Raw genomic sequence first — 16,781 nt, forward strand, 5'->3', positions numbered from 1 at the left:
TTCTGTACCATCTTTAGGAAAGAAAAGAGCACATGAGGAAACTGAATAATTACCAATATGTATGTGAATATTAACTGGGAAGGAAAAGGAAAAGCACTGGAAAAGAAGGGGACCCATCCCTATGGTCCTGTTATTAACTGGGAAGGGGCAACCACCTAGGGATCAGGTAAATGGATGGGTCACAATTAGGTCATACAATCTAGAAGGAAAGCAAATATTTTATGTTCTGTAAAGCAAATATATATGACAGAACAAAAAGTAAACACGAACTGACCTTGAACGCGCTGTTAAGTAGCAACACTCTCCTCTACTTCAGGAGGCTTCTCTTGCAGAACTACAAGACCAAGAAGGGACCCTTGAGGTTCTGGACAGGCTAAACAACACACTGTCCACCATCAGACATGACCCATGACCCACCACAAATATATCTAGATGGAATAAGAGATAAATAGAATACTGCTGACTTTTAACAGTGTCACAGGAAAAGGCCATACCTATAAACAGCGCTGGAATCTAAGTTCACAGCAGTTTCTAGGGGGCACAGTGTGGTTCTGAAAGCAATGACTTCCCCTCTGATGTCTATTTCTTTATAGATAGATCAAACTGGCTCTAAGATGTAAGAACAGAGGAGAATCCAGGGAAACACTTCCAAGTAACCATGGAACCTACAGTGGACCCTGGGTGGGCAACACTCACTTCCCCAATATCCCCTCTGTGTGAAACACTCCTAAGGTTTACTGGGGAAATTTTAAAAAATCCTACCCACTGCGTTCAAACTTACAGTCGGTTACAACCCAGCTGTCACAGGATCACTCGGTTACAGTATCAGACACCTTTCGTCACCGTAGACTGTGTACTGACAGTCCCACTAGCCTTATCGTACACCAGTCTGGGCACTCCAGGGCTTGTCACACACACTCTCACTCACACGCATGCAGGCGTGTGCACTAACAGTTCACAACGAACTTGTCACAGACAATAACGCCCGAAACCACCGTCGTGCGAGGTTCACGCAAACACCGGGACAAGGCTCCTGGCTCCACATGCCTTACCCGCGCCCCGGGAGCTTAGGACCTCCATACCGCGAGCTCCTCCCGCAACCCGACCTGGACCACCTTAACTCACCAGGCATAACCCAATAACCACGAAGATACCGGAAGCGGAACCAAAAGTCGAAGTCCATTCGTGGCCCTGGGGCCTGTGGGAAATGTAGTCCAACACAAAAAAAATGTCCTGGTTTTCGAGCGCGGCAGAGTACAACCGCCGCGAACGCCACGTCACGCCCCCAAAACTCCTGAGAGTTCCGGGTGGGCTGATCTTTCGTCCTCCGCGGAAGGTTGCCGCTGGCGGTTCTTAAAACATGAAAGAGCCGGGTGATGGTTTTGTGGGAGCGAGAGGTCTTTGCATGAACTAGAGCCCAAGCCGAGAAAGTAATCGGAAACCTGGGCAGGGAGGAAAGTAAAGGGAAGCGGAAGCCTGCCAGAGGCGGGGCAAGGAGGAAAACGGAGGCAGCCTGAGTCTGGGAAGACCGGGAGAGAACCGGAAACCCTAACCCAGGAGCGTTGAGGGAATCGGATCCAGGTTGAGGAGAGCCCGGGAGGCAATCGAATCCGTGCTGAGGGATGTCGGGCCGAGAAGGGCTGAGGAGGGTACTGCAGTTCGGGCGGGAAGGCTGAAGTGAGAAACGGGAGCCGGTGCCTGTCGAGGTTTCTCTTCACTCAGGCCTGTGTGTGCGGGACCCCGTGGTCGTGAACCAGAGATGACGAGTTTTGTCAGTTTTTGCCCCTTGAGAAAGCCCCAGCACCCAGAATGGCGTCTGGCACATAGCAGACGCTGGGTATGTGTATGCCTGCCCTGGTGCGTATTTTATACCATCGCTGCCAGGAAGTTCTCTCGTGTCCTTTTCCAGTCTCACAGCATAGACAAAGTTGTTTTTTTTTTTTAAGTTTGTTTTTGAGAGAGAGAGAGAGAGCGCGAGCGGCGTAGGGGCAGAGAGAAAGAGGAGACACAGAATCCTTAGCAGGCTCCAGGTTCTGAGCTGTCAGCACAGAGCCCCACGGGGGGGGGGGGGGGGGGGAGGGGGGGGGCTCGAATTCACAAACCATGAGATCATGACCTGAGGCGAATTGGGAGGCTTCGCCTAGATGCCCCCGCAATAGTTCTGATATACATGCCCACATTTTAGTTGTCAGTTCTGCAATTCTCTTTTTCACATCCTAGTTTTGTAAGGTTTATTAATGTGTAGTTCATTCTTTTCATTTCTGAACATTCAATTGTGTGAATATGTCACAATTTGTGTATGCATTTTTCTCTTGGTGAACATTTGTTGTATTTCCAGGTTTTACATATTATGTATAAAGCTGGCATGTTTCCATTTCTCCTGGGGTAATACCTAGAAGAAAAACAAGCTGGGTAATAGTTCAGTTTATATTTAACTGTCTAGGAAGTTGATAAACCTTGCAGAATAATTAGTTGTTAGTGACTTGTGTTTGAGGCTCTATGTAACTGTGGAGTAAGTGGTTTTCGAGTTTGATTTGCTGTCTTGTATGGAATTATGAGATGGACTTAGCGGAGTTATGAATGTGATGGAAGATCCTATGGGATTGTGGCTTTGTGAAGTGGGTGAGACATAGGAGACCCAATGAGTATGTACCAACTCTTATTTATCGTGATTTTGTGTACTTACTCCACGCCATGGTGACTATTAAATTAGATCACTATGTAAGTGGTATTGACTACTGAGAAACACTATGTATCTAGTAAGGTATGTGTCATTTTGATTCTGCTTATGGAATTATGACTGTTTCTAATCAAGTAAAATAGCAGTATAGAGATATCCAAAGGAAATGAAAACAGGGTATCAAAGAAATCTGCATTCCCATATTTACTGTAGCATTCTTCACAATAGCCAAGACATGGAATCAACCAAAGTGTCCATTGATGGATGAATGAATAAAGAAAAAGTGGTGTATATAACACAATGGAGTATTTATTCAGCCTTTAAAATGAAGTAAATCTGGGGAGGCTGGATGGCTCCATCAGTTAAGCGACGGACTTCAGCCCAGGTCATGGTCTCACAGTTTGTGGGTTGGAGCCCTGCATTGGGCTCTATGCTGACAGCTGGGTGCTTGGAGTCTGCTTCGCATTCTGTGTCTCCCTCTCTCTCTGCCCCTCCCCAACTTGTGCTCTGTCTCTCTCTCTGTCTCTCAAAAATAAACGTTAAAAAAATTTTTTTAATGAAGTAAATCCTACCATTTGTGACCACCTGGATGGACCTTGAGGGCATATGCTAAGTGTCTTCTCTGGAAAGACAAATATTGTATGATCTCTCTTATATGCAGAATCTTTTTTAAAAAAAGTCATTGAAATAGTAGAATGGTGGTTGCCAAGGGGTTACGAGGGTAGGAGAAATGGAGAAATGTTGGTCAAAGGATACAAAAGATAAGTTCTGGAGAATCTAAGGTACAGTGTGGTGACTACAATGAACAATACTGTGTATTATGTATTTGAAAGTTGTTAAGAGATTAGATCTTAAATGTTATCACCACAAAACCAAAAAAGATAATTATATGAGAGGATGGAGGTGTTAACTAACTTTATGGTGACAGTCATTTCATAGTGTATACACGTATCACATCATAACATGGTACACATTAAACTTACACATTATTTTTTTAAAAAAGAATTGGAAAGTAAGAGGTAAAATTACAGGTGATAGGATTATATACCTGGAATGCCATATTAACTAATTCTAATGTGTTGAAATGACCAGGATTCAATAGGTAGCACGCAAGAAAAATACTTCTTATCTCTGTACTTCTTTTAACAGATTAGAGGGATTTCTCCCCCACCCCCCGTTCCTAGATGAAATCATGGGTGATTTAATAACTTCTCAGACATTCTGAGTCAAGGAAAAGTATCTGAAATACTCCTCATCACAAAGTCAGTCTTATTTTCTAATAAAAATATGTACTATAAAAATCAATATTTGAAAGTTCATATAAAGGAAAATTTTTTTTCCATATGACTGGAGCCTATAGCGTAGAAAAATACATAATCAGTTTCTCCTCTATTACTCAAACCTTTATTATTGAGTAGTTAATATTTAACAATGATTTTTTTTTAATTTTTTTAATGTTTATTTATTTTTGAGACAGAGACAGAGCACGAATGGGGGAGGGGCAGAGAGAGAGGGAGACACAGAATCGGAAGCAGGCTCCAGGCTCTGAGCCATCAGCCCAGAGCCTGACGCGGGGCTCGAACTCAGGAACCGTGAGATCGTGACCTGAGCTGAAGTCGGACGCTCAACCGACTGAGCCACCCAGGCGCCCCAACAATGATTTTTTTTTTTAATGTGGAGGATGTTTATTTTTTTAATGTTTATTTATTTTTGAGAAAGAGAGGGAGAACATGCAGGGAAGGGGCAGAGAGAGGCGGGTACAGAGGATCCGAAGCAGGCTCTGTGCTCACAGCAGAGAGCCCAATGTGGGGCTCGAACTCATGAACCGGGAGATCATCACCTGAGCTAAAGTTGGACACTTAACCGATTTAGCAACCCAGGTGCCCCTAACATAATGATTCTTTTTTTTAATGTTTATGTATTTATTTTGAGAGAGTGTGGGAGAGGGGCAGAGAGAGAGGAGAAAAGTGAGAATTCCAAGTAGGCTCCATGCTGTCAGTGCAGAGCCAAATGTGGGGTTTGAACTCACGAACCGTGAGATCATGACCTGAGCTGAAATCAAGAGTCCAATGCACTTAACCGACTGAGCCACCCAGGCACCCCTAACATTATGATTCTTAATACTTAATAGTAAATGTTTACTGCTGAACTAGGCAGATTTAACCAAGTTATTATGGAAACATTTAAGGGAAGTGGGGTTTTACATGGCTACTTTTGCCTCTCTTCTCTCTCCCTTTTCACTTTTCTAACAAAGTATCCAAAAGAATAAAGGTCCTCTCTTGCAAATCTTAAAGAAATGCCTCAGGTGAGATGTTGTTTCTTCTCTCTTTTCTGAAATATTCTTTTCCTCTCTAGCATTTATGAGCATTTTCCTATCTTGAAGCTTCCTGGAGATAGTATTCCCTTTCAAGAAACTGGTCATTTCCTTTTATTCTCACCAGATAAACCTCTGCCTTCTCCAAGTTCTTCTAATTTTAAATACTGTTCACTTATTGAGTATTTCACTCAGCATCTCCTTTCTCATGCCCACAAACATACATTCTCTTGAATTAAGTAACTACATATTCCTTGAATGAACCAATCTTACCTAGACAGTGATTTGATGTCTAAGTAGTGAGTGTGTAGGAGAGCCCATACAAGGGAAAGACTTCATCATGTCCACAGACCTTGGTTTTTCAGTAAAGGTGGAGGTAAAATCAGATTACAATATTAATATATGCATTATTATTATATTTTATTATTAATATGTATCGCTATTGTATTAATATGTATTATTATTGTGTACATATTAATACATGTATTAATAATATGTTAATATATGGTGAGAAGGGAAGTCCCATATCACAGTGTCCTTCTTCCTCTCCAGCTCACCCTTCTGGATCATGTTTCTCCTCTCCCATGTAGTCATATGCCAGGAATGCCTTGTCCCGTTTATATGCCTCCACTCTATAATAGGCACCAAAAGTATAGAAGTAACCTATGGTTGAAAGAGCAGATGGGAAAGCCTGCTTTCTATACACAAAGCACTGGAGAAGAGAAAGGACAAGAGGAGCGGGTCCATGATGACAAGAACCTACGGATAGAATAGACCTTGAATCTCAGTAAAAGAAGGAATAGTGTCCGAAGCCTTCCTTTGGACATAAATTCAATACTATCCACCCTTTTCTTTCATAGACTCACTGGAGAATTTCTAAAGGATGTACATTGGCAAGAAGTAAGTTAAACCTGGAAAGACTGAATGAGATAAAATCGGTAACTGTTGGAAAATCTAAGCATATACTAAACAATAATTATTAATTTTAATGGCATTTCAAAACAAATTAGATTAAAATCACCAGATAACAATAGAAAAAAAGTACTTAAAGCATTCTAAAGTGTTTCTGGAGATACCCACTAATTACAAATCAAAGATACAAGTTAAAAATTTAAGGGTACCCTATAAAAGAAATAGAATAGTTTTTAATCCAGTAGAAAGGGAGAATAAAGAAAACATGATCCAACAGAAATCAAAGTGTAGCATAAGAAGTATAAGCTTGATTAAAAAGAAACTGGGGAGATGGGATATGGAGCTAAAAGGAGGCCTGGCAACAGCTCTTGGAAGATGAAGACTCAGTAGAATAGCATGTCACTTGTTGAGGCTAAAGTGCAGTGTCCTTGCCTTTCTTAGTCTGTGTATTTGGAAAAATAAACCCAAATGCTGACTGCAGAGAAGAAGACGAAAGAGAATTGGTTAAATATTCAGGCTTTTCACCTTCCACTCCCTGCCTTCCCATTACTGCCAGTTTGGAGGTTTATGGGGCTAAAGGATGAATATGAAGTTTTTGTATAATTTTGGGCTACCTCCTGGCCAGCAGATATTCCCAGATTCAAGCTTATGTGGAGACAGTCAGTTACAGGATAATGTTCATGAGTTCTGGGGTCAAACAGATCTAGATTCCAGTCTCCACGTGCACCATTTTTAGTTGTATCACTATTTTTAGTTTAATATCACTGAGACTCATTCTCTTCAGATAAAGTATGAAGATAGACATGCCAGTGCTCTACCTACCATGTCTAAACGAAGGGATATTTACAAAGTATACAAAGGAGTTTATAAAGAATATAAAGTGCTTACAATGTAGTCATTCAGTAAATTAGTGTTTTTCCACTTGTATGTCACAAAACTAAAATTAAAAATAGCTGGAAAACTGTATAGCATAAGGCAACTATGCACACCCAAAGAGATTAATAGGAATTCCTGCTAATTGATTAACTACTTTTAATCACATTGACATGCCCCCTTTGTTTATTCTTTAGCAGTGGCAACATGGGAGGTTGAGTTTTGGTGGGTAGTGAGAGCCTGGATCCTCACTGGATCTATCACTGGATATGATGGTTAATAATACACAGCTCAGTTCCCAACTACGTCAGTAACTATGGATCTGTAAACAACATCTTACATTTACCCTATGTCTTCTGAGTATCAGTGTATGTGGTTTCTTAATTTACATGCCACATTGTTTAGGATGCTCAGATGTTCATCATGAGGCAGAAGAGGTAACAGTGAGAAATTAGGCAAAGACAGGATTGTGCAAGATGGAAAGTGAAATGTCATCCTGATTGCAAAACATTATATGCTCTGCATTACATTGTGTCTTAACAAAGTTATCTTCTGCAGGGGCACCTTGGGTGGCTCCGTTGGTTAAGCATTTGACTCTTGGTTTCAGCTCAGGTCATGATCTCACGGTTCATGAGATGGAGCCCCATGTTGGGCTCTGAGCTGACAGCACTGATGCTGCTTGGGATTTTCTCTGCTGCTCCCCCCACTCACACATGTGCATGTGCTCTTTCTCTCAAAATAAGCATTTATTTATTATTTTTAAATGTTTATTTTTGAGGCGGGGGGCGGGAGACACAGAATCCGAAGCAGGCTCCAGGCTCTGGGCTGTCAGTGCAGAGCTCTACGTGGGGCTCGAACACACAAACTGACATCATCTGATCTGAAGTCAGATGCTTAACTGACTGAGCCACCCAGGTGCCCCCAAATAAATAAACGTTTTTAAAAATTATCTTGTGCACTTTCCATTTCCTTATATTTTGAGCTTTCCAGTCCTGTTTTGTATTACAATGCAAACAAGTTAATGTCTTAACCTAAGAAGGGAGACCCACCTAATGAACAGTAGTAAAAAATAATCTTAGAAAAATAGGAAGGCCATGTCCTCCCTCTCCCTGTGGAGCTGCAGAGGAATTAATACCATTCTTTGTCATAAAATTTATTTCAAAGAAACTGATATAATAAAGCGTTAAATTGAGAACATTAAATGAATATTAGCCTCACTCTCCTGTCCCTTACTTTCTAAATCTGTAAACCTACTTAGTTATTTATTTCATTATTTGCTGCCCAGGTAATAATGTTTAAACTGTCATCTGTGTTTTATTGAAAGCCATAAACAGTTAAAATATTTTTATGTTAAGGGAATTCTGTTTACTTTCTTTATGCATAAAGGTATAATAAAATCCCAGGACCTTTAGCCAACAGCGAAATGGAAAGCAAAATAATAAGATACTACACACAAGGATGTGCTAGAATCAAATATAAAGGTAATGAGTATTGGCAAGGACATGGGGAAATCAAAATTCATACACAACTAGACAATATAAAATGTGCACGTTACTGTGGAAAAGAATCTGGCAGTTCCTCAAATGGGTAAACATAGATCCACAATTCCACCCCCATGTATACAATCAAGAGAAATGAAAATACATGTCCACATAAAACATGTACATATGTTCACAGCAGCATTATTCATAACAGCCAAAACATGGAAACAATGTCCATCAACTGATGAATGGATAAACAAAATGTGGCATACCCATACAATGTAACATTATTCAACAATAAAAAGAAATGAAAAGGATACGTGCTATAACTTGAATCTTCAAAACTTTAGGTAAATAAAAGAAACTAGTCACAAAGTACCGCATGTTGTATAATCCCTTTTACAGGAGATATCCAGGAAAGGTAAATATGTAGACAAAATGAATTAATGTTTGCTTAGTGCTGGAGCATATTAAGGGGTACTTAACTAATAAGGTCAGTTGATATTTTTCATACCTATGTATACAGTATATACAAATTTTATATGAAAAAGCCCTAAAATACAGTAAAATAATGAGAGGTTGCAAAGTATTCATGAGACCAAACATTCAAAACTACTTCCCCTTCTCTTGCTCTTTTTCCCACCAACTAGGAGTGACAGTACCTAGAGCTGCAATAGATCAGCCCTTCTATATTCCCGGTTTGCCTATTCCTCCCTCTTTAATTTCCACATTGAGGCAGGAAAGAAAGTGATGCAATATACAACAGATATTCTATCATAAATCCCAAATGAATGTTGTACTTTTGAACAAGTTTTAAACCATGAAGCCAAACAGTAGTTTCCCAGAATCAAACCTTGTATCCTTTTTACTTTTAAAAAACATCTTTAATTTTTTTTTTCTTTTTTGGTCCATTTACACCCTTAACTGGTCTTTGTAGCCATGGAATATCTCAAGCCCTACTTCTATCTTTTCTTGAGGATATCCTTGTCCTCTGACATTTTCCTAAGCAGATGAATGCAGAAATAACAATATATTATCTAAAATGTCTTATTTGCCAACAGAAAATTTATAAGACATGCAAAGAAACTACAGAATATGACTCCTGCTTTGGCAAAAAGAAAAAGAGACTGCCTAATAGAGCAACCAGATGTCAGATTTAACAAAGACTTCAAAGGAGCCATTATAAATATATTCAAAGAACAAAAGGGAATCATGATTAAAGACATAGTGGCAATGCTACATCAAGTAAGGTGTGGCGATAAAGATAGAAAAAAAAATTTGAGTAGGCTCCATCCCAGTGTGGGGTGTGAATTCACAACCTTGAGATCAAGAGTCACATGCTGTACCAACTAAGCCAGCCAAGTACCGCAAAGATAGAAAATGGAAATCCTAGAATTGAAAATTTCATTAGAAGGGTTCAAAAGATTTGAATTAGCAGAAGAAAGAATTAGCAAACTTGAAGATAGGTCATTAGTGAGTATACAGGTTGAAGCACAGAAAAAATAATAAGGAAAAATGAACAGAGAAATGTGGGGCACTAGTGAAGTGCACCATTATATGCATAATGGGAATACCAGAATGAACAGAGAGGTTTAAAAAAAAAAGCATTAAAAAAACTTAAAAACTTCCCATATTTATTGACAATAATAATGAGAGTTTAGCTAAGCTATTATTATTAGCTATTATTTACTATTATCATTAGCTAAACTAATATTGCTGCTTTGGCATAGATTTCGTTTGGTTAAGTGTCTTGCCAAAATCTTCAACTGACACTAATCCCCTCATATAAGCACATACCCTAGGTAGCAGCCTGCAGAGTCACAGCAAATGAAAGTTCCTGATATGATTTCCCAACAGCCTTCTGATCAAGTCTCCTCAGGCTACCAGCATCTGTATGTGCCCCTTAGATAAGACTCCTGTGGGAGTCTTACTAAAATACTATTCTTTTGGTTTGTATTGACCAATCCAGCCCCAGCCCAGGAACCATAAAGCACTCCACTGTAATAAAGCCATGTGCCCCATGTTGTACTTTCTCTGTCTGCACTCTGCCTTGACCTTCCCATCTGGCCTCTTGTGTACTTCCTCCAAGACATGTAATGCACTTCTCTATTTCAATTTCTCCTGTGTTCTGTTGTTGAACCATGACTCCCCATCCAGCAGTCTGTGCTCCAGTAAACAAATGTTCATTTAAGAGTCATCATAATTTATGTGTCCACAAAGTTCGACAAATTCAAAGTAGTAGAAACACAAAGGAATCCACCAACATATCAGGGTAAAAATGCTGAAGACAAAGCAAAGAAAACGTCTTTAAAGCACCAAGAGAAAAAGAACTCATCACTTAAAAGGGAGCCCCAACTAGATTAATGGCTGACTTCACATCAGAAACAATGGAGGCCAGAAGGGAGTGGGGAGACAAATTCCAAGTCCTGAAAGACAAATGCCTTTTAACCAAGAATCCTACACCCAGCCAGAGTGGCTTTAAAAAATGAAAGCTAGGGGCACCTGGGTGGCCCAGTCAGTTGAGTATTCAGCTCAGGTCATGATCTCAGTTCGTGAGTTCAAGCCCCGCATTGGGCTCTGTGCTGACAGCTCAGGGCCTGGAGCCTGCTTCACATTCTGTGTCTCCCTCTCTCTGTCCCTCCCCTGCTTGTGCTCTCACTCTCTCTCTCTCTTTCTCTCTCTCAAAAGTAAATAAAAATTAAAAGGTTTTTTTTTTTTAAATTAAGGCTAAATAAAGCCTTGTTTATTCCAAGATAAACAACTGAGAGGCTTTGTCACCAGCTTTAAGAGATTACTAAAGTAATTTCTTCAAGCTGAAAGCAAATGACCCCTAATTGTAATTTTGATATACATTAAAAACAGCACCTGTAAAAGTAACTATGTAATTATAAAAGACAATACAAATGCACATTTTTCTACTTTATTGTCTTATGTTAAAAGCATTTCTATAAAACATGTAAATAATGTGTTGGAAAAATAATTTAAAATGTTAATATGTAATATTACTATACTGGTAACAGCACAAAAGAACAAAAGAGGTGGGAGGAAACAATGCTGCTGTAGTAGGGAGATAAGGAAATGAGCCCAGATGGTTACTCAAAACCACAGGAACAAATAAGAACCAGAATAATAAGAAAATACAACAAAATCTATAAATCTATACATATTCTATTAGCTTTAAAACACAATTATAAAAAGTAATGATCATAGCAAGGTATTGTAGAGTTGTAACACAGATGTAGTATGTATAGATATAGACACAGATGTAGTAAAACAGTAATACATCAAAAATGGAGAAAAGAGAATAAACCCATAGGGAGTCTAACATTTCTGTCTTATTGGATTTAAGTTAGCATAAATCTGAAACTGCTTCTGATAAGCTCCAGAACAAGATTTATGTAATCAAAAACTAAATAACTAGGGGCGCCTGCGTGGCTCAGTCGGTTGAGCATCCAACTTCGGCTCAGGTCATGATCTCATGGTTCGTGAGTTCGAGCCCCACGTCGGGCTCTGTGATGACAGCTCGGAGCCTGGAGCCTGCTTCAGATTGTGTGTGTCCTTCTCTCTCTGCCCCTCCCCACTCATGCTCTGTCTCTCTCTCTCTGTCAAAAATAAACATTAAAAAAATTTTTTTAATAAAAAAAACTAAAACAATATAGCAAGAAGTCACTGGATACATTAAAATATTAGAAAGTATTCACTTAAAGGATGTGGTAAGTTAGAAATAGAGGAAGAAAAAGGACATAATAGACATAGAAACCAAATGTACAATGGCAGACAAGAATCCAACCTTGTTACCACCATTCATCTAACTGGGGAGCTTTTTAAAAAGAGAGAAGAAACAGCAGCAGACACATTCCTGCTGGCCTGGAAAAAAAAATCATACAACCATGTTGTGAGCTATGGTTGGGGCTATGTGGCTAGTACTTCAGGGTGGCCTCTAGGAGATGAAAATGACACTGAGTCAACAGCCAGCAAGAAAATGGGAACTTAGGGCACCTGGATGACTCAGTTAAGCATCTGACTCCTGATCTCAGCTCAGGTCATGATCTCACAGTTTGTGAGATCGAGCCCCATGTTGGGCTCTGTGCTGACAGTGCAGTGCCTGCTTGGGAATCTCTCTGTCCCTCTGTCTCTGCCCCTACCCTGTACATGCTCTCTCAAAATAAATAAATTTAAAAAATAACAACATAATTTTAAAATGGGACCTCAGTCACAAACCTGAAGGGAACTGAATTGTGCCAACAACCCAAGTGAGATTGGAAGAGAAGAATCTCTACCTCCAGATGAAATCACAGCTCCAACAAGCACTGGTTTTCAGCCTTCTGAGAACCCATATATATATACTATCCCCAGACTTCTGACAGACTGAAACAAAAATGAGTATTATCAAGCTAAATTTGTGGTAATTTCTTGTGCAGCAGTAGAAAATAAATACATTATCCAATCATTGAACTATTGGCCATCCTTGTCAGAAAGGTGGATCACAAACAGTTCACATTCACTTGGGATGGAGATTTTGTGTCTTGAAAAAATTTTTTTAATGTTTATTTATTTTTGAGAGAGAGAGACAGCTCAAGCGGGAGAGGGGCAGAGAGAGAGGGAGACACAGAATCTGAAGCAGGTTCCAGGCTCTGAGCTATCAGCACAGAGCCCGACATGGGGCTCGAACCCACAAACTATGAGATCATGACTTGAGGCAAAGTTGGACGCTTAACCAACTGAGCCACCCAGGTGCCCCTGGATATTACACATTTTTATTCTGGCTCTACAACTAAGTTATTTTAGCTTCCTTCTGTCATATTTCAAAGAGATTTGGACCAGTTGGACATCCCACAGACTACATACTGGTCCACTACATGACTGAAATCATCCTAATCAGACTGGTTTAGCAAGAGATAGTAACCAGATTGGAGGGTTTGGTAAAACACAACAAAACAGATAAATATTATGAAGATTAAAATGTCACCACAGCAGTGATAATATTGGGGGTATAGTGGTTTGAGGCATTCCAGAATATTCCCTCTGAAATAATGGATACAGTATTGCATCTTGCACTTCCCACCATCAAGAAGCATTAATGACTGGTTGGCCTCTTTGGATTTTACATGTGGCAGATTCCACAACCAAGGAAACTCCACAATAGGAAACATGCAATGTAGACCTCTCTGGTTCTGGAGCATGCCATGCCGTCTTCAGAGAAGAACTATAAAACTTTTGAAAACATTAAGAAACAGCAAACATGACCATGATCCACCAGCTTCTTAATGAAATTTTTAGTCCTCAACAAAAACTAGTATCATCTATGGACAGATTCTTTACTTTTTCTTCACAATTGGCTGCCTTTTCTTTTTCTTGCTTGATTGCTCTAGCTAGAACTTCTTTTTTTTTCTCTAGCTAGAACTTCTAATCCTGTGCTGAATAGAAAGGTCAAAAATGGGCATCTTAATATTCCTCCTGATCTTACAAGGAAAGCTTTCAGTCTTTCACTATTGAATATGATGTTAGCAGCAGGTTCTTCATATAATGGTCCTTACCATGTTGAGGAAGTTTCCTTCTGCTTTTAATTTAATTATGGTTTTGTTTTGTTTTTTAACCATGAAATGGTGTTGAATTTTGCCATATGCTTTCTCTGCATCAAATGAGGTAATCATGTATTTTCCCACATTCTATCATGTGGTGTATTATATTTGGTTTTCACATAATGAACAATCCTTGTATGTTATGAATAAAAACCACTTGTTCATGGTGTACAATCCTTTTAATATCCTACCAAATTTGATTTGCTAGTATTTTTATGACAGATTTTACAATATTCCTAAGGATATCACTCTATAGTTTTCCTTTTTTATAGTGTCTTTGTCCTGGCTCTTTGACAAATCAAGGTAATGCTGGCTTCATCAAATGAACTAGGAAGTATTTCCTCCTTGATTTTTCTGAAAGAGTTTGAAAAGGACTAGTGTGAACTCTTCTTTGGTAGAATTCACCAGTGAAGCCATTTGGTCCTAAGCTTTTCTTTTTTGAAAAGTTTTTGATGACTGATTCAATCTCCTTGCTGGTTATAGTGCTATTCATATTTTCTATTTCTTCATGAGTCCTATTTGGTGGATTGGGTGTTTCTAGGATTTTGTCCATTACATCTAGGTGATCTAATTTGGTGTTATACAACTGTTTATAGCATTCTATTACAATAGTATTTATTTTTGTAAAATCAATAGTAATGTTCCACTTTCTATTGTTTTTAGTAATTTGAGTAACATCTTTTTCTTAGTCAATATAATGGTTTTGGGGGCACCTGCATGGCTCAGTTGGTTAAGCATCCAACTCTTCTTGATTTCAGCTCAAGTCATCATCTCATGGTTCATGGGTTTGAGCCCCGTGTTGGGCTCTGTGCTGCCAGTGGGGAGCCTGCTTGGGGTTCCCTGTCTCCCTCTCTCTCTGCCCCTCCCCACTCCTCTCTCTCAAAAATAAAATAAACACCATATATGTATATTGTTTTCCTATATCTATTTCATTTATCTTTGCTCTAATCTTTATTATTTCCTTCCTTCTGCTATTTTGGGTTTACTTTGTTCTTTTTCTGGTTCCTTAAGGTGTTAAAGTTAAGTTGGTGATTTGAGATATTAAAAAAAAAATTTAATGTTTATTTATTTTTGAGAGATAGAGCACAAGCAGGGGATGGGCGGAGAGAGAGAGAGACACAGAATCCAAAGCAGCCTCCAGGCTGTGAGCTGTCAGCACGGACCCCAATGCGGGACTCAAACTCACAAACTGTGAGATCATGACCTGAGCTGAAATTGGACGCTCAACTGAGCCACCCAGGCGCCCCTGAGATCTTTTCAATATATGTGTATGTTTCCCATTGTATGCTTTGTCATAGTAATAATTTTATATAATTATTAGAAATGAAATATAATTATAAATAATTATATATATATTAAAATTTGGAGTATTCTGTTTTCATTTTCTTACATCCCAAAGTATTTTCTAATTTCCCTTGTGATTTCTTCCTTGACCCATTGGTCATTTAAGACTGGGTTAATTTTTATATATTTGTGAATTTTCAAACTTTCCCTTTGTTACTGAGTTCTAGTTTCTTTCTGTTGTATGATTATAAACTTTAAAAATGTATTAAGACTTAATGTGGCCTAATACATGGTCTATCTTGGAGGTTGTTTAATATGCACTGGAGAAAAATGTGTAATATCCTGTGGCAGGTAGAGTGTTCTGTATATGTCTGTTAGGTCTAATATACTGTTACCAAAATTCTGTTTCTTTATTAATCATCTGTATGATTGTTCTGTCCATGAGTGGAAGTGGATATTAATGTCTCTAATTATTATTACAGAAAGCTCTATTTCTCTTCAGCTCTCTCAATGTTTCTGTCACATATTATGGGGCTTTGTTGTTTGGTGCATATAGATTTATGTTTGTTATATCTTCTTAATTTACTCTTTTATCAATATATAATGAAATTCTTGTCTTTTAACAATTCTTTTTTTTTATTTTTTTGAGAGAGAGCAAGAAGGCACAAGCGAGCATGGGACAGAGAGAGAGAAGAGGAGCTCTCCAGAAGCAGGGTTCAAGCTCATCCGAAGCAGGGTTCGTGCTCACCTGAAGCGGGGCTTGAACTCACCCGAAGCAGGGCTCAAGCTCACCCTATGTGGGACTTGAACTCATGAGCCATGAGATCATGACCTGAGCCAAAGTCAGATACCTAACCGACTGAGCCACCCAGATGCCTATCTTGTAACAATTCTTAAATTAAAATGTATTTTGATTGATTTAGTAAAGGGACACCTTCTACCTTTTACTATTTGCATGGAATGTCTTTTTCTGTCTTTCATTTTTAACTTATTTGTGTCTTTTTTCTTTTTATTATTGTAAAATATGCATAAAAGTGACCTTTTCTACATTTCTAAGGAGTAACTGACAAATATAATTACATATACTTAGAGGGTACAATGTGATGATTTGATATGCATATACATTATAGGATGATTATGAATATAACACATCCATCACCTCACATAGTTAATATAGTTAACTCTAAAATTTACCATTTTAAGTGTATAATTGTAACATTAAACACATTCACATTTTTGTACAACCACCATCCATCTCAAAAACTCAAGAAAATCCATACCCATTTAACAAGAACTCCCCATTCCCCTCTCCCTCAATCCCTAACAACTATCATTCTATTTTCTATCTCTATGAATTTGACTACTCTAAACACCTCATATAAGAGACATACAATATTTGTCCTTTTGTGACTGGCTTATTTCACTTAGTATAATGTCTTCAATAATACTCCATTATTTACCACATTAGTCAAAAATGTGTATAAACATTCTTAGTGGACTCTTGAGTTGCTTCAACTTTTTCACTACTGTTAAGAATGCTTTACAAACGTGGGCATACAAATATCTGTTTGTGTCCCTGCTTTCAGTTCTTTTCAGTATATAATCAGAAGTGGAATTACTAGATCAGGTGGTAATTCTGTGTTTAACTTTTTGAG

The 16,781-nt window shown here is 38.7% G+C and overlaps 1 protein-coding gene and 1 long non-coding RNA gene across 2 annotated transcripts in view; one reads left to right on the forward strand and one right to left on the reverse strand.

Annotated features, from left to right (window-relative positions):
- The window catches only part of ZNF529 (zinc finger protein 529), a 37,219-nt gene extending 36,036 nt beyond the window's left edge, over positions 1-1,183 (reverse strand). Inside the window, exon 1 of the mRNA XM_078439040.2 lies at positions 1,053-1,183. Coding sequence (XP_078295166.1) covers positions 1,053-1,183 — 131 coding nt within the window. The remainder of the gene's footprint in view (positions 1-1,052) is intronic.
- Positions 1-16,087, forward strand: part of LOC132691046 (uncharacterized) — a 52,223-nt gene extending 36,136 nt beyond the window's left edge. The window contains exon 2 of the long non-coding RNA XR_013552569.2: positions 15,776-16,087. This is a non-coding gene — a long non-coding RNA (uncharacterized LOC132691046). The remainder of the gene's footprint in view (positions 1-15,775) is intronic.
- The last annotated feature ends 694 nt before the right edge of the window (positions 16,088-16,781 follow it).

The sequence above is a fragment of the Panthera onca genome, chromosome E2, assembly GCF_046562875.1.
Source record: "Panthera onca isolate mPanOnc1 chromosome E2, mPanOnc1 haplotype 2, whole genome shotgun sequence".
In the NCBI taxonomy this organism is placed as follows: domain Eukaryota; kingdom Metazoa; phylum Chordata; class Mammalia; order Carnivora; family Felidae; genus Panthera; species Panthera onca.